Source organism: Oncorhynchus nerka, linkage group LG14, assembly GCF_034236695.1.
Source record: "Oncorhynchus nerka isolate Pitt River linkage group LG14, Oner_Uvic_2.0, whole genome shotgun sequence".
NCBI lineage: Eukaryota > Metazoa > Chordata > Actinopteri > Salmoniformes > Salmonidae > Oncorhynchus > Oncorhynchus nerka.
The window spans coordinates 59,216,565-59,235,164 of NC_088409.1; the positions used below are offsets into that span (position 1 = coordinate 59,216,565).

General features: G+C 43.5%; 2 protein-coding genes across 2 annotated transcripts; both read right to left on the reverse strand.

The window, feature by feature from the left end:
• Window positions 1-1,559: 1,559 nt before the first annotated feature.
• On the reverse strand, window positions 1,560-9,524 carry LOC115141549 (potassium channel subfamily K member 6-like). Its single transcript, XM_029680516.2, has 3 exons — window positions 8,892-9,524; window positions 4,572-4,967; window positions 1,560-2,743 (listed from the first exon to the last, which is right to left on the reverse strand). Exons 1-3 carry the CDS (start codon window positions 9,205-9,207, stop codon window positions 2,511-2,513), a joined length of 945 nt encoding a protein of 314 aa, XP_029536376.1. The 5' UTR covers window positions 9,208-9,524; the 3' UTR covers window positions 1,560-2,510.
• A 1,307-nt stretch (window positions 9,525-10,831) lies between these two features.
• On the reverse strand, window positions 10,832-18,097 carry LOC115141550 (uncharacterized). Its single transcript, XM_029680517.2, has 6 exons — window positions 17,482-18,097; window positions 14,391-16,842; window positions 13,064-13,215; window positions 12,773-12,897; window positions 12,205-12,319; window positions 10,832-11,862 (listed from the first exon to the last, which is right to left on the reverse strand). The coding sequence occupies exons 2-6, from the start codon at window positions 16,594-16,596 to the stop codon at window positions 11,737-11,739; spliced, it is 2,724 nt and encodes a 907-aa protein (XP_029536377.2). The 5' UTR covers window positions 16,597-16,842; window positions 17,482-18,097; the 3' UTR covers window positions 10,832-11,736.
• Window positions 18,098-18,600: the final 503 nt, after the last annotated feature.

The following is an 18,600-nucleotide window of genomic DNA, read 5'->3' on the forward strand; positions in this document are numbered from 1 at the left end:
TCTTGGTAGGCCGTCATTGTAAATAAGAATTTGTTCTTAACTGACTTGCCTAGTTATATATATTGTAATGAAACAACAGGGAGCAGGTCTCGAACCCTCGACCTTTGAGCCCGAGGTCCGGCGCGCTATCGACTGTGCCGCAAAAGCATTTTCCGAGCTTATAAATCCAGGGTCATTTGTTCACAAAATTTGAGAGAAATACACTTTTTGTCAACCAGTACAAGAAACATTTGAATACAAAGTTGCCTTCATGGCTCTATTTTACATACAGTGCATTCGGAAAGTTTTCAGACCCCTTGACTACTCCCACATTTTCTCACGTTACAGCCTTATTCTAAAATAAGTCTGTCCTAAAGCCACTCCACTCCCACTTGTCCCGAAGCCACTCCTGCGTTGTCTTGGCTGTAGGGTTAGGTTCGTTGTCCTGTTGGAAGGTGAACCTTTGCCCCAGTCTGAGGTACTGAGCGCTCTGGAGCAGGTTTCATCAAGGATCTCTCTATACTTTGCTCTGTTCCTCTTTCCCCTCGATCATGACTAGTCTCCCAGTCCCTTCCGCTGAAAAACATCCCCACAGCATGCTGCCACCACCATGCTTCACCGTAGGGATGGTGCCAGGTTTCCTCCAGACATGATGCTTGGCATTCAGGCCAAAGAGCTCAATCTTGGTTTCATCAGATAAGAGCATCTTTTTTCTCATGGTCTGAGTCCTTTAGGTGCCTTTTGGCAAACTCCAAGCGGGCTGTCATGTGCCTTTTCCTGTGCAGTGGCTTCTATCTGGCCACCCTACCATAAAGGCCTGATTGGTGGAGTGCTGCAGGGATGGTTGTTCTTCTGGAAGGTTCTCCCATCGCCATCCAAGGAAGTCTGGAGCTCTGTCAGAGTGACCATTGGGTTCTTGGTCACCTCCCTGACCAAGGCCCTTCTCACCCAATTGCTCAGTTTTGCCGGGCAGCCAGCTCTAGGAAGAGTCTTGGTGGTTTCAAACTTCTTCCATTTTAGAATGGAGGCCACTGTGTTCTTGGGGACCTTCAATGCTGCAGACATTTTTTGGTACCCTTCCCCAGATCTGTGCCGACAGGATGCACCCGAAGTGAAATAAGGTAATTTTGTTTTTTTATTTGAATACATTTGCACAAATTTCTAAACCTGTTTTCGCTTTGTCATTGTGGGGTATTGTGTGTAGATTCATGAGGAAAGGGGTCTGAATACTTTCCGAATGCTCTGTATGTTCAGGTCATGTGGAGATATTACAGATAACAGTCCCAAACTGTAATGAAAATGCCACGATCTCCCCATTTATGTCTGCTGGGAAACATGAGTTTGGGCCCTCCAACATTAGTCCACTGGTTTAATGAACTGGACAATTACGTTCCCTTAGTAATATCAAATAAGGTTTCAGGAATGTGGTGTGTTGTCCACTATTACTGAAGCATGCCACTTGATATACACGAGACGAGTGAATTTAGTTATTACATTGTGTTATTACATTGGTTAAAATGATTACATTCATTAAAAAAAGTGACCCACTTCATTTTGTAATAATCAACACAATGTAATAATTACATTATGCACAAACATTTAGCAATTTATTACATTATCAGCATTTATAACAAATGCAAAAGTTATTACATTAGCAGCCATTACATTATTGGCAGATATTACATTGTCATTTGCTACTACGTACATTGACAAACTTCCTACATGCTAATCCTGAACAATCTGTCACATAGCTTTCACAATGACACTTCCTAACATTGAACAAATGACAACTACACATCAGAACACATATACTTGGTTTTTATTTTCAATCCTTTTGTTCCCTAAATTTGCTATCCTTCAGATGAAATCCTTGTCTTTAAAAAAAAAAAATTAAACACATGACCATGTCACACCACAGGCAAAAACAAAGCCGGGAAAAGCCCACGCTAGTCCTAGGAATATTATCTATCATATGACTCAAGACAAAGTCTCAAGCAATGGCTTTTTCACATAGTTACTAGGGAGGGGCAACAAACTCCTTCAAAAGATGGGCACTATAACGAGTTTGTTTAGTTTTGAAATATCAGATATTTCTGTATGACCTTTGATCAACCCTGACCTAAAAACCACAAAAGGGTACATGAAAATATCAGTATATGATACTTAAATATTCTTTGGTCTGAAACCAAAAAAAAGTGATAAATAATCAGAATCAGTCCCAACCAGAAGTGTTCTCTGTAGGTTATGGAATAACAACCTTTTCCCTCCTTGACGAACAACCCTCGCCAAGTGTCAACTGGGTGCACTGGTGCAGCTGTAGAGTTTTTGTTTCTCTTTGGTTTAGTTGCGCTGTCATCGCAGGAAGGTCTGACCTGACCCATGAGTTGCCTCACAGTGGTAAAGATAGTCTTTGGTGCCTATATAGGGTCAAGTTTTAAACTCATCCCTGTGTCGCTGTAAAACAGTGACTGTAGTTTAAACTGTTTGACCTGACTGATGTAAAGGAGAACGGGCCAGAGTGGAGTGAGTCCTTATCGGTTGATGGTGTTATAGGAGGTCTGGGAGGCCGGATCCAGGGGCTTGGCCGAGTCCTCCGCCTCATGCTGGTCCTCGTGGCCGGCCTCGATGATGGGCTCCTTGTCCTCCTCTATATCCTCATCACAGTGGGGGAGCTGGAAGAAAGAAGTCAGGCCATGCAGGTCGGCCATCCGGTGGAATGCACGCAGGACTAGGTACATCATCATCAGCCCTACAAACAGGTACACTGCAGAGGACAGAGACCACAACATTAATTGAACATCAGCAAGTATACGCTGTGGGAAGAAGTATTATACATGGACACAGTCACTTGTCTCACAAAGCGCAAATTCACCACACTCGTGTGCTCGAGATGTATTCCTGCTGGACAAGAAGAAAACCACAAGGGGGCCGTCTTCAGACTTCTACAACAGGCTTCCTCACGATACAGTTATGCTTATATGCCGTATCATGGTTCATTTGTTTCAACAGTTGTTTCACTGCAGCTCAGTAAGCAGAGTAGACTTACACCTCCCTTGTGACTTAAATTCTGTCATGCCATGTGAGGTATTTTGAGACAGGAAAAGTATATTACGACATGAGCAAAACAACCTATTTTCCCAGTAGTTGAAACTTTAATGAGAATTACACCCACAATTTTAGCAATTGTCTGAGAATGGTGCTGGACCATATGACATAAAAAGAAGAAAAAAAGGGTAAAGTGTGATGAACAAGCTTTAAATAAAAGTTCAAATCCAGGTCATGTGACATGATCAACCAAAACACAGGGCCCTAAAACAAGGTTGAGAGACAATGCCACAGAGTACAACAAACACCACTTGGCTCTAAACAGTGAGGTTATTTTGAGAGAATTTAAAAAAAAAAGGGTAATTCCAGTAATTCAATTATACCATAACTAAGAGCATAACTGACAAATGTCATGAGACAATATGAAATCCTTCCAAGTACAAGTTGGGTAGATGGTATGGTATCCTTGACTCCCTACTGCAACATGCCCTTAAGAGGAGAGCAATTTCACCACACATTGCACTCTTCCCAAAACAAGAAGCCCAATTCAAATTCACCCATCCAGTATACCAACCAAATCACAGACATTGTGGGATACATGGAGGGGGCAGTGGAAAGACACTTTAGTTTCCTCCTGAAAACCACAAGGGGGCGTCCTCAGACTTCTACAAATGTACAGTACAAATGAACTCAAAACGATAAACCGTACTGCATATTTTCAGTATCAGAATTACATGTCTAGGGTCAGTATCAGAATTACATGTCTAGGGTCAATACAGGGATAAGGAGTGCATAAATGTTCTTTCATCGGCTGAACCATGTTAAATCGGGAGAGTCATGCAGTCTCAGCATTCTGACTAATATCTCCTGACATTTGGCCCACAAATGTTGGCTCAGGACATTGAGCACAATGAAGGGTGTCCTGTCCTCTCATCTTCAAATTATGAGTATTTCAAATATATCTTACATAAGCACATTTAAAAACTAAAACAAAACAGCATTTACTAGTTCTTAAAATTGCTTCCTTGGACGTTATAGATCCTTTTGACCGGAGTGCACTACTTGAGAGGAGGAGGAGCACTCAGGAAGCGCCAGTTCTCACATCCGAGGTGTGAAAGTTCCTGCGGTTTCACAGAGACACAACACCATTTTCCACCAGAGGGCCTAGCTATCTCAGTGCTGGACAAGATGTCACATTCTGGCTTCCCTAATGTGAGGTGGTGTTGGGGCCGAGCGTCTCCCACTTCACTCAAGTGTCTGCACGCGCTCAAAATTGTCAAGTCCACTTATCCCTATGCACATCCCTCTGTTTAAAACATTGATGCAAACTCCACCCAATCGTTCAGTCACTGTTCACACTTATTTCCTTGTTTCCTATTCAAAAAGGGGAAAAACAATTCTAACTCGAAATCATGAACACCAATATTTAAGTTGAGTGGGTAATGACTATCACGGAATTTATATGACATTAGTCTGAGCTGTGTCATGAGCCATGTCAGGGTGCCTTGCCCTGTTATCAAATACACTCAGACTAGTTCATGACTCACCTATCACAGAGATCTTGTACAGCGACCTGAAATTCTGTCCGGGCTTCTCGCCGGGCACGTAGTCGCCCAGGCCGATGGTACACAGCGTGATGAAGCAGAAGTATATGGCGTCCAGGAAGGACCAGGTGTCCTCGATGTAGCTGAACACCACGGCGGGTACCACAAAGAAGCCCAGCACCACCACCAGCAGCAGGATGGCGAAGTGGACGGCAGTGGCGGCGAGAGGTTCCAGGCCGATCTTCTGGCGGCACATGCTGATGGGTCCGTAGGTCACCAGGTGCATGAGCCTCTGGACGCAGGCGGTGAGTACCAGCATGGTGAAGGGCACTCCCAGCAGGGCATAGAAGATGGAGAAGGCTTTGCCTGTGTCCGACAGGGGTGTAGTGTGCCCATATCCTGGGGAGGGTGGAGAGAAAGTATTAGAGAAAAAGAGACAGAGCGCAAGTTTATAGAGCTAAGAAATTATTAGGATCCCATACAAGCAAACACACTACAATAGCAGATAACATGCTGTTGCCAGAGAGGTTAGTGTACTGTGCCATTTAGAAAAATTTAAGTTATGATGGGAACAAGTCGGTTATCATTGAACAAAATGAAAGTCAAAACAATCCACTGTAACTAGGCCACTCAGAAACATTCAATGTTGTCTTGGTAAGCAAATCCCATCTATTTTGACTTGTGTTTTAGATTATTGTCCTGCTGAAAGGTGACTGTACCAGGTTTTCCTCTAAGATTTTGCCTGTGCTTAACTATTCCGTTTCTTTCTATTTAAAAAAAAAAAAAAAAAACTCCCTCGTTCTTGCAGATGACAAGCATACACATAACATGATGCAGCCACCACCATGTTTGAATGTATGAAGAGTAGTATAAGTGATGTGTTGTGTTGGATTTGCCCCAAACATAACGCTTCTTATTCAGGGCAAAAAGTTCATTACTTTGCCACATTCTTTGCACTATTACTTTAGTGCCTTATTGCAAACAGGATGCATGTTTTACAATATTGTAATTCTGTAAAGGAGTCCTTCTTTCACTCTTAATTAGGTTAGTATTGTAGAGTAACTACAATGTTGTTGACCCATCCTCAGTTATCTCCTATTACAGTCATTAAACTCTGTTTTAAAATCACCATTGGCCTCATGGTGAAATCCCTGAGCGGTTTCCTTCCTCTCCGGCGTATTGATACACCATCCAAAGTGTAATTCATAACTGCACCATGCTCAAAAGGATATTCAAAGTCTGTTTGTTTTTTTACCCATCTACCATTAGGTGTCCTTATTAGTTCTCCTGGCATCCGCCAAACTCAGATTTGTCCATCAGACTGCCAGATTGTGAAGAGTTATTCATCACTCCAGAGAATGCATTCCCACTGCTCCAGAGTCCAATGGCGGCGAGCTTTACACCACTCCAGCCGAGGCTTGATATTGCGCATCATGATCTTTGGCTTGCGTGCGGCTGCTCGGCCATGGAGACCCATTACATGAAGCTCCCGACCAACAGTCCATTTCGGTGGCTAGTTAGCTGTATGTATGGCTAGCTAGTAAAAGTGACAGCTGAGGTTAATGCTTCACAAGCGAAGGCCAAATCTACAGCCAAACAAAGTTTCTTGCCTGACAGACTAGCTAGCTACCTGTAGCAAGCAGCTTGGGCCATATGAAATACATCAGTAAAAACAAGACAAAATAACCAGATAGTTAGCTGACTATATACAGCTAAACACTGCAACTATGAGACAGAGAGTAATCATTCCAGCTCCTCCGATGATGATCCCTTGGTTGGTACAGGCGAGCACATGACAGGATTTGCTAATCTGAGAGCTTTACCCCAAATTTCTCAGCATCCAACATCAAACATATCTGCTGTTGTCTCATTTCTTTCACCTCGACATCGCGGGTCTGAATCCGTATCACCAACCAACCAACATAGATACAGGCTCTTATACAGTGAAAAGTCGTGGACGCATTGGCACCGTCATTTTGAGTAATTACGTGATTTTTTTTCTGTTAAAAGTCCAAATGACAGCATAACCTGTTTCTGGTTGATGACAACAGCCACGCAAATAAGACAACAGGTTGTTAGGAAGTTAATTATGCGATATCGATGCAGATATTGTTAGAAAAACAAGGCCGTTTGCAGCCACTATAGTATTTTTTTTTTTAAAGGCAGTTGACGACCGCTATGGGCTCTAAAGGGTTAACCAACAATTTAAACATTTGCCTTGCATAATCCCCTAGACGCAGTCATACCGTTAAAAACAAACTAAATTGTCACAAGAAACTAGCTCCCTGGTATACAGAAAATACAAAAGGAAAGGAAATGGCGCTCCACTAAATTGGAAGTCTTCCAACTACCTAGGAAAGTACTGTGCAATATCGAAAATCCCTCACTGCTGCTCAATCACCCTATTTCTGATACAGTTGAAAAGCTAACTAAAGAGCAGCATTCCTTCCCCAAGTGAGGATTGCCTTCACTTCAGCAGTGATGAATTCATGAACTTCTTAGAGGAAAACATCCTGATCATTAGAAAACAAATTAGACTCCTCTTTGTATTTGCGTATTTCTCCAAAACTTAGTTGTCCCGAGTCTGCACAGAACAGCCAGGACCTCAGATCAATTTAATCCTGTGTCATTTTGACACATTCACAAAAATAGCCATGGCCTCTAAACCTTATTCCAACTAAACTACTGAAAGAGCTACTTCCTGTGCTTGGCCCTCCTATGTTGAACATAATAAAACGGCTCCCTAGCCTCCAGATGTATACCAAGCTCACTAAAAGTGGCAGTAATAATGCCTCTCCTGAAAAAGCCAAACCTTTAACCCCAAAGAATATATATAAAAAAGTAAAAAATAAATCTGACTTTATCAAATCTCTCATTCCTCTAAAAATGTTTTGAAAAATCTGTTGCTCGGCAACTAACTGCCTTCGTGAAGACATAATTCATACGAAACCATCCAGTCTGGTTTTAGAAACCATTATAGTACTGAAACTGCTCTCGTGAAGGTGGTAAATTACCTTCTAATGGCCACAGACCATTAGAAGGCTCTGCGTCTGTCCTTGTGCACCGAGACCTTTATGCTGTTTTTGACACCATTGGTCACCACATTCTTTTTGGAAAGATTTGAAACCCTAATTGGTCTACATGGACAGGTTCTTGCCTGGTTTAGATCTTATCTGTTGGAATGACAGTTGGTCTCTGGATGGTTTGTCCACTGGCAAATCAATGGTAAGTTTTGGTGTTCCTCAAGGTTCCATTATATGACCACTACTGTTTTCACTACACACACCACACACAGAGAGTATATCAAGCATTAGGAACACCTTCCTAATATTGAGTTGCACCCCAACCCCTTGCCCTCAGAACAGCCTCAATCTGTCAGGAATGGACTCTACAAGGTGTCAAAAGTGTTTCACAGGGATGCTGGCCTATGTTGACTCCAATACTTCCCACAGTTGTGTCAAATTGGCTGGATGTCCTTTGGGTGGTGGACCATTCCATTCTTGATACACAGGAAACTTGAGTGCGAAAACCCAGCAGCGTTGCAGTTCTTGACACAAACCGGTGCGCCTAGCAGCTACTACCATACCCAGTTCAAAGGCACTTAAATCTAAACTCATAATGAGAGGCTGCAGTTGCTCATGGGTCTGCTTACGAACATTTTCTTTATTTTAGAGTTAATTTCCTGCAATTATACACATTTAGTCATTGCATGAAGCTAAATGTTTGCAGTTAACGATATCTGAGTGAGAATAACTTAGAAAACCAATGGGGGACCTCACTAGGTAATTAAACCATGATAACTATATTAGATAGCTGGCCGCTAAACGAAGTTAGGAATAAAAAAAAAATGTTAGCTGACATGGGCTAATTGACTGACTATCAGTGATTGACAGAGTAAAACTCCTGATTTCGAAATTGCACCTTGTGTAGTCAGTCTACTAATCTAGATTGCAACGGTAAATTGAGACCCTGACTGAGTCAGTGGAAATGGATCGGAGGGCTTTCAAAAGGAGGACCACCACTTACCCATCCCTGCTTTAACGCCTTTAAAGCACTGATACTGGGGCATTTACCTGAAAAATCAAATGGGCCCATTGATGCGTTGCATGTTTTGGTCACGGAGTACAAAAAAAATGCCCAGCTACAACTGTAATTGTAATCTGTAACCAATCAGTATTTCCTTGAGTATCTTGAAATATTAGCACTTAAATTGTTTAGAAATGTCTATATGGATTCGTCTTACACAAACCAGCCGAAACAAAACGAAAACGATGTAGGCCTAACAAAGACAAGTGACGTTAACGTTATAGGCTATTTACTTACCGACTGTCGTTACTAAAGTGTTGGCGAAGAACAAAGAGGAAGCCAAGTCCCAATTAGAACTCGCAGAAGAATTCGGAAGGATAGAAATCCCATACTTATTGGCTTGTAAAACTCTCTCCAAAAAGTTTTCAAGTGATGTTGCATTGACGCAACTTTGGTTGAGAAACTCTTCTTTCAGGACTTGTAGGTCTCTTTTAAGTTTGTCCTCCACCGGCCGTTCGATGGTGGAGAAAACGAACGCGCCAAACAACAGATAAGCAACATAGAACAGTATAAAACCTGTAAGCAGTATCCAAGATTTGTACCACGAAGACATTTCCTCTATATTTCTGCGTTCAATGTCATCCGCCAAACTGTGACTTTGTAGCCTACTTCCCTGACTCCGTCTGCTCAAGTTTAAAGTGTCGGCAGTCCTCCAACCCACTGTTATAATTTTGACAAGGATGTGTTCAAACGCCTAGAACTCTGCAAATAAACATGTTGAGAATACACTGCTCCCTACTGTTCCTCATGATAACAGCATGTTCGTAGTCTTTTACGTTCTATTTCTATCTGCAATCATGTGGATGTTTCAATCACCTGAATTAAACCACAGAAAATAGTCCAAGAGCTGAACCAGAAACAGTTAGGTGAGCTACAACACATTTCCTTTTCATTACCCTTTTCTCTTTGGTGTTTACAAGACTGGATAAGGAAAATATAGGGGAAAGGCTCAAACAATCCCTAGGTGAAACTATAGACTAAATGATCCAGTCAGGCTCAGATCTGTGAAGACCTATGGGGCGGGCCAAAAATGAACTAGAGTGTACTGCCTCGCTCTCCTAGTTTCATATGTCCATAATGGCTTCATATAGTTGTTATTGCAGACAGAGATTGCTTCGCCTTAAGCTTGTACTTTTATGTAAAACTAATACACGTGATTAGGGGAGCCATCGTATCACATGCTGCAGCTGAAGAAAATAGCAACACCAGGATATGTTTTTCTTCTTGCCAACCATGCACTGAACTATACCAGGGCAATGTGCACAGTGGCGCATTAGGCAAACAAACTGTTGACTTTATTTGATAGCTTGCCAAAAGGTAATCTAAGGCCACTTGCATATTTTCACTTTAGCACAATCAATGCCACAATATCTGGTGAAAATAGATCCTCTGACTCAGCAACTTCCTGCATTTCAACACAAACAACTGTTTTATAATGCTATTCTACATTTCATAATGAGGCTGAGAGGTACTTTTGCAGTATTAAAGCTATTTACCTGTTTTTCTACATATTGTGCCATGGGAAAAAGAGAAGAATGTGCTGTTTTACAGCTCATCTCCTGCTATTCTTCACATTTTGCCATGAAGCTGAGGGAAAAGTGTGCAGTTTTAAAGCAAATTTCCTGGAGGTCATGGGCCCCAGGTCACCTGTCCTGCGTGACTGATCGGTGATCCGGCCCTGGCCACAGACCAAAATCTTGTACATGACCTCTTTTTGGGCCCCTTACCTGTCATCATCATACATGAGAGAAGTCACAAATTTGCCATTCTGGTAGGGTGCATTCTTGGCCACAAGGTTAGAGTGGGTAATGAACTGAGAACAGCATTGCTGTCAGTTTTCCTCATTAGCAGTCTTAGGTAATGACTTGAAGGTGTTGCACAGTCTTGCCAGTGGTTACAGCTGATTGTGTGCTAATTCAAAGTATGTCACTTGTAAGTGTTGATTTGCCGGTGTGGTTGCCTTTTGACCCATGAAACTTTTTTTGTAGCGCCGTAGACCATTCTAATTGACTGACATGTGTAGAGTACTATTTTCTCCCCTTTCTTTTGTTGTTTGCTGTTTTGGTTTATAGTGAGTATTGCATCAAACACCCAAATAAGATGACTGTTTAGGTACTTCAAAAACTATACAGTATATCGTAACATTAGCAAAAGCTTTTGAGGATGGAAAACAGTAATCAACGTATCATTTTATTACATCAATTAACAAGTTGACTATCTAGTTTTATCAATTTGAACAACTCAGAAAATCTGTATTTTTCTCGAGGAATACATATTATGTACAAATGACAAACATTCACTACATTTTCTGTAGACCTACTGAGTTGCCCTGGGTTACCCACAAACAACAATCAAGAGAGAAACAAATAGAATCTAAATAGGACTTGACTGCTTTTTGTGATCTAAAACAAACGTGTACTGGTAAAATAACACATTTTCTCTTTGCCAGCACAAAACAACTGTATTCTGACAGCCAGAAACACCCCCAATTTAAAGGATATCATTTCAGAAAACATGGTAATTATTTACTATGATAATAAGAAAAGGAGCTGTGATCCATGTGAGTTGTCACCGGCACGTTTGGGCCAGATCACGTGACGGGAGAGGATAGTGTGTGTTTGTTGTTTGTGTCCATGTCAGTGTGTGTGTGAGAAAGAGGGTGGGAGTGAACAGGGGGGGGGGATAGACATCCACTTCTCCGGGCAAACACTAATTACTTTAACATTTCCTATAGTCCATAAGAATAAGATTTATAAGAATGTTAAACATTTGCATGTTTTTTAAAAATATCTGTGAGACAAAAATTACAATTAGTGCTTAATTTGATCAAATTTGTCACAGGTATGCATCGGTGATCTAACTCCAGCGAAGGCAAAGCAAAACAGGGCATTGTTAAGGATCACCATATAGTCAAGTGGTCCAGTCGGCCCAAGGAGAGCATCCTCCGAGTTCTGAATCTTGTGAAATGTTTAGTTATTTCTCCCCATGGAGATGAAGACTGTGTCCCATTAGTGGTTTGGCATGGACATGCATGAAAAAGGCTAAATGTGTTGTTGAAGGTCAGGGAAAGTGGACATTTTGGTTATTCCATGATGTTCTTGTTGACATACGATAAACGTCTCTTCCCACAGGCCTGTGCATGCTGACTGGACGAGGGGAGGCCAAGAGAGGGACTGTAGTTGGCTGCTCTGTGCCCAGTCATATTTTCCTGCAGAGGTGAATAAATGACAACTCTTCTAAATTGACATAAACTTTACATCAATTGTACATGAACTGTAGTCAGTTGTTATCTGAGTGCCAGTGCAGAGAACAGTCAAATGACTATGTCATACTATGATGCATGACCCATTACACATTCTATGATTATAGGCACTTCAGTTTGGTTTAACATGCATGTAGCATTTGTCATGGTGATAGAGCCTTATGTTAAAAATGTATAATAACATAAGATAAGGCTGTATCATTTCAGCCTCATAGTATGAAACAGAGTAGAGGCCTGTTATTACTTTTAACAGCCCATTACACTAGCATTACAGATGTAAATACTCACCGTGATACACTGGCCCAAATGTAGCGACTGTAGAAGAGGTTCACGGGAAACAGCATTTGCCCTCTTATATTTCAAGCCAAACATCTTGTTCAAGTCATGGAACCCATCGAGTAAGCTACAAGACAAAACGCAGATATGCAAATGAATGGCAGAAGTAAGCACGACAGTTGTGAATAACACCGCAGCCTATTCAATAATTGTGAAAGTGAATCTTTCACTAAACCAATACTGATTCAGTGCGTGAAATATTGTCTAATATGCAGCTTATCTCTGGTCATGGGTTCAAACAGTCGAGCAATTGTTCGGTGGGGGTGACATTTCAGGCTATCTCTGGCGCTATCTTGAAGGTCATAATTTCCTCCACTAGATGGCAATATATAACAACTATGTCCAGAACGTTCCTTATCGTTCCAATTTCATGAATTATAAAACTGTCTAGATTATGCTTCTAACTGATTTAAAATCCGAGCTGAAAGGAAATATAAGTAGGATTTTAGGATCAAACTTCCAAATCATTCCCTGAGCTGGATTTGAATAAAATATCATTATGGTTCCTTGACCCACTTACCCATGATCTTCTGCAGAGCTTTCATGATCCAAGACGCCTCTGAGGAGCTGGCTGAGTGTGGGAACAGCATCACGATCATACAGGGGAACAGACAGTGACGGGAAGGCCTCCACAAACACTTTGTTCTGAAAGATGGAAATAATGACAAATGAAGAACAAATGTGTATGTCTGTCATTTCCAGTCAGTCCCATGGACCATGTACTCCTGGAGATGACAGGAATATGCAATAAATTGACTCCTTGTCTTTTGTAGTCACTTCGGAGGAAAGATGGAGAGATTTAAAGGCCTACCACATTTTGCGTGGCAGAGAGTCTGCCCCTTGTCTCCTCCACAGCATTTGTGGGCCACCACTGTTCTCTTGTGTCTTGCCCTTCTCCCGCTGTATCCTTTGGGAAGGCTGTCCAGGCATCCTCTGATTGTTGGAATGAGCTGTCTGTCCAACCTGAGGTCCAATGGGTAGACTCGTTGGTGATGGAATGGTTTTCAAGTGCAGCATGGAAGGCATCAGACATGAATCATTACGACACTAGCTAGATTCTATTGATTCTATATGATCTGTATGCCTTGCACTGAGTCGACCTCAAAGTGCAGGGACCTGGTGTATGCTCCAAATAGGCGGCTATTTTGCATGCTGTCCTCATTGAAATGGCCTGAATGGGCAACAAATAAAAGTTGTTTTTTTTTGGTAGTTGACCTGTTTTCTTTTTTACCTTCTATAATCTGACAACTATTTTTGTAACTTTGATTTATACACTTGGTTAAATGTCACTGCCATTGCAAGTGCCATTGCTTTAACTGACATATGACATAATCATGACAACAACAATGATTAGACCTGTGTTATTACCATTAGACACTAATGATGGGGAGTTTTGTCTTTGCATGATGTTTGAGGTTACACGGGGATGGAACGTTGGGATGGATGTCACCCTGCATGGTCTCTCCCAATCACGGAGGAGCTGCCTGCCTGGGTCTCTGTCTCTTTAAACATGGAACCCCATGTCCTGAGGCTCACCCGCCTTACATCCCAAAGCAGAGAGCACTAGCACTACCTTCACATGAGTTTGGGAGAGGAGAGGGCCCTCAAGAATCCAGGTCAGACCAGAATAACTGATTATTTATTTTATTTAACCTTTATTTAACTAGGCAAGTTAGTTAAGAACAAATTCTTATTTACAATGGCGGCCTACCCCGGCCAAACCCGGCCGACGCTGGACCAATTATGCGCCGCCCTATGTGACTCTCAATCACGGCCGGTTGTGACACAGCCTGGAATCAAACCAGGGTCTGTAGTGACGCCTCTAGCACTGAGACGCAGTGCCTTAGACCGCTGCGCCACTCGGGCATTGGGAGCAACGTGTCTACATGCCCTGGCTGCTGCATGGTGCAAACCACAACAAAGAGAGTTACCGCTACTGTTCACATCAGAGCTCTTGTCTTTGTGGTTTTCAAAAGCCTTTTCATGTTCTGCTGTTACTGCTGCCTCTGTCACATTTGCATAATCTAACTGGAGGATGTGATAGTCATAAGAAGTTTCTGTTATGTGTGTGTCGTGTCTGGATGTCTTTAAAAAGAGCCCCTGTCACATTTCTGAGGTGCCGTAGGCTGGGGACTTACCAACACTCTCACTTTTCCCAGAAGGCACTAGGGGTGATGCAGTGAAGCTGTCGTCCCAGGGCAGCTGCTCCTCTGCCTGCATGAAAAGCCCAAAGTCATCCTCCCCCTTTGGCCCCCCATCCAGGAACCCCCTGTTGGAGGCCACCTTGCTCTCGTCTGGGCCCCTCTTCCACTCCTGCTCCCCTGTGCTCCGTAGCAGAGGCACCAGAGCCCCACCTCCAGCGTCTGTCTGCCCCCCATTCCGAGCAGGGAGGCCTGTTGCCATGGCTCTTGAGGAGGCCAGATTAGGTGGCGAGTGTGTGACAGAGGTAGCAGGGCCAGCAACAGCAGAGCCTTGTAAACGGGAATTAAACTGCCTAGTCCCTGCCTTCCTCCACCCTACTACGGCCTCTTCAGTTAGGTTAGCTGGTAAATCTGAAAAACACCTCGCTTCCATATTACATGTCTCCTCGCACTCATGTTCCTTCGTTGCCCAGTGAGGCCCTCGCTCAGTTCTCTGGGATATGATGTCTCCCTTTACCAGCCTGGCCTCATCATCTGTGCTCCTGACCTCAGGCAGTATCTCTCCATGCTCCCCACAGAGCTCACTAATTTCTGGTGCTGTTGACTGGATCCCCTCCTCCCCCTCTACCTCCTCTTCCTCACAGAGGCCATGTACAGATTCCTGTAAACCTTCTTTATCCACTGCCACAGGATCTTTTTCTTCTGGCTGACATTTCTCACAAAGCTTATTGTATTGACTATCTGATTTAGTTTCCTGATTTATCTGACCATAGCCAGTCTCATTAGGAGCAGTAGAAATGCTGCCCTCTACTGGTCTGGGTGGTTGAGTGGAGCAGTCTTTGAGGCAGCTTCTCTCAGAGCAGCAGTGGCTCTCTGAAGTTTGACTATCGATCCACCTGTTGGGCAGCTTCCCCTCAGCTATCTCCCCGGTTCCCCTTAGCCTCTCTGAATCACACTCTGCAGACTTGATATGATCCACAAACCCAATCACAGCACCCACCATGCCATCAAAGTCTTCCACATGACTCATGATACCACTGGCCACAGCGTTGCCACCAGTATGTATGTCTTTATCCCATAGTTTGTCCTGGAAGTGCTCCTTGTTGAGAGAAGTTTCAGGATGCAGCCCCTCCTGTGCGCGTGGGCTGTCTGGCTTTCCCCGGTCCCCGACGTCACTGCTGCAGTTTTCTGGGTCAGCGTTGTCTGGAGGCAGGGAGGAGTCACAGGGCTTTGACCGGGTGAGACCAGTGCCATCCTGCACTTTCCCCTCCTCCTTCTCCTTAATCCCCTCCACACCGCAGCTCGACTGATCCTGCTCACATACAGAGGCAGCTCCCCTCTGACCCCCGCTGCTCCCCTGCCCTCCTCTCCGCCCGTGACATTGGGTGCAGGTCTTGGTCTGAGCGTGACTGCATTTGGGGCTTCTAGTACTCCCTCGGTCTTGTTTTCCACTCAGAGTGTCCTGACCAGCTTTGGGAAACTCCCCTTTGTCCCTGCTTTCCTGGCTCCCTTCCAGGGTATGCTCGCCAGCATTCTCCCTGTTCCGGAGTGTTCTCCCCTGGATGGAAACCACAGGCTTGCAGGATGTTCTCCACCTCTGGGCTGACCTCGATTTGACCTGGTATGACCCCAAGGCCCCTCCCATATCCTGCACCCCCATTTTCCCTACCATGGAGGAGTCCCTGACCCCTCCCACTTTATCCCTCAGCCAGCTGCCCACCAGCGTGGAGGGGGACTGAGGGACCAGACTTTGAGTGCAGGGCCTTGGACTGCCTGTAGAGTAGAGGCACCTTCCACCCTCCGTCTTGAGGAACAGACAGCTTGTCTGAGTCTGACCACCTCCCTCAGAGGCCTTCAACGTGGCCACAGTCACCAGTGCCCCCAGGCCTGTCTGTCTGGGGTTGGAGGCATAGTTGGAGTCCAGCGGTAGCCCCAGACCATAACCCAGCCTGCCCCACTGTCCCACTGGGTAGACATCTGCAGGCCTGGGGCACGTTCCCTGGGACCTGGGGGGAGGTGCTGCCCTCCTGCGGTTCTTGGAGCACGCAGCCCAGGCCCGAAGGCCCTTGACTAAGGGCATGTCCCCAAGCTCCAAGCGTCTGGTGAAGGAAAGATTGCTTTTTTGGCACTTCTGCAGCACCTCCCTGGGGGAGCCAGACATCTCCAGGCATGGGTAGTTGTTGTTATTGTTCTGCTGGATCATTGTCGCAGCCTTCAGATTATTTAAGATAGTATCAAAGAAATACTAGCCAATGTGCAATCTTCAAAGGTCTATGTACCTTAACAAGGAGGCTTCAACGCATGAAGAATAGACACTCAAAGTAATGACGCGCTGTGTATTTCTGAGTAATATTCAGTGACAGTGCTGTCAACAGTGTTCTCCATCCAGATACGCAGCTTCTATCAATGGGTGTCAGGCATGTAAACCAATTCAGTCTACCTAAACAACCTAGAGGAGAAAGAAACATTGATCAGATAGATCATTGAAAACATGATACAACACCTCATTTCATTTTGGAAAGGATGTTACTGTACAAAGACTCTCGTAATCAAATAAAGCTATGAATCAATATCTGCTAGAGCCCACGAGAGAGATTGAATGGCTGGCATTGTGTGAGAACCATGTATCGATCCTCTCACACAATCTTAACTACCCACTTTGATTGGTGTTTTGGGGCTCAATCAAATGTTAATTTGTTCGTATTTTATGTGCTCGTGTTCATGTAAAATGTGTAGTTATAGTGGACATTATCATGATATATTATGAAGTGGAGGTTCTTGACCAAACAAAAAATGTAATTCATATAGGCCATTGTAAATAGGGTACAGTAGGCTGCTATATGGGTGATGCATGTATTAGCCCAGAAACAGTTGTAATAGACTATGCTGCGCAAACGGTCATTCCACATGCATCAATTGTTTCAAAGCCTACCAGTATGAATATTTAATAAGGAAGGTGCCTGTTCAGACAATAAAATGATCACCAGGGTACCCAAAACAGTCACAATATTTTTCGATTTTAAAGGACGCTGTTCAATAGCAATCACAGTTCAATATTGTCATCACCGTCCTTGCTTGCTTCTCTTACCATTTCATACTCAGATTCTCCGAGCGAGACGTTGCCAGACATCTAATTGCTGTTGGATGTTGTCTGCTTGACGTTAACCTTCATTTCATAATTGTCGTATTTGACTCGCGTCTGTCTGTAGGATCATTTGATGCGTCTCCCACGAACACGACTCCATGAGCATCGACCGACGAGGGTTTATTTAGGCTACTATACATACATTTAAAGGTGGAAAAGGTCCCCTATACCTGCGTCGAAGTCAAAAGGCTGCTTTAAAAATAAAATCATATTTTTCTGTGAGTCTCTTTGCTCATCTTATTCGAGCCAGTCAGCAGACGCATCCTTACCGCAGTAGCCTACAGTGCGTGCACCCAGCAACGAGAATGTCGGCGGCAAGCTACTTGCATCCCACTCACACGTAGCCTACGCAGCATCGCATCATCACTGTAGCCCACTCTTGAGGTATTCCGCGTCTCGTTCTGGTCGGAACTAATGCAGTATCATGAATAACTACAACCAGTTCGAGCAAGTCGCAAACTCGGAAATGTTCAACCAGTTAGCAAGTCGAAATGTCCGAGTTTCCTTGTTACAACTAGCACTTGAACGCGGCATAAAATCGAGTAGACACAATAGCGACACGTGATGATGGTTACGATTCCAGCCTAGACTAGACTTGAATATAATTGTACATAAGCACGTGATATTGCATTAGGATGTATGCCTATGCACTAATAACTAATGTAAGCCCTGGAAATAGTGTGATTGTGGAGTATGCTTGTTATGGCGCATACTATTCACTGGTGTAAAGTAAAAATACTTTAAACTATTACTAAAGTAGTTTTGGGGGGTATATGTATTTTAATATTTAGATTTTTTGACAACTTTTACTTTTAATTCTACTTCACAACATTCCTAAAGAAAATAATGTACTTTTTACTCCATACACTTTCCCTGACACACAAAAGTACTTGCTACATTTTGAATGCTTAGCAGGACAGAAAAATTGTCAAATTCACACACTTATCAAGAGACCATCCCTGGTCTACCCTACTGCCTCTGATCTGACAGACTCACGAAACACAAATGCTTAATTTGTAAATTGTGTCTGAGTCTTGGTGTGTGCCCCTGGCTATCCGTAAA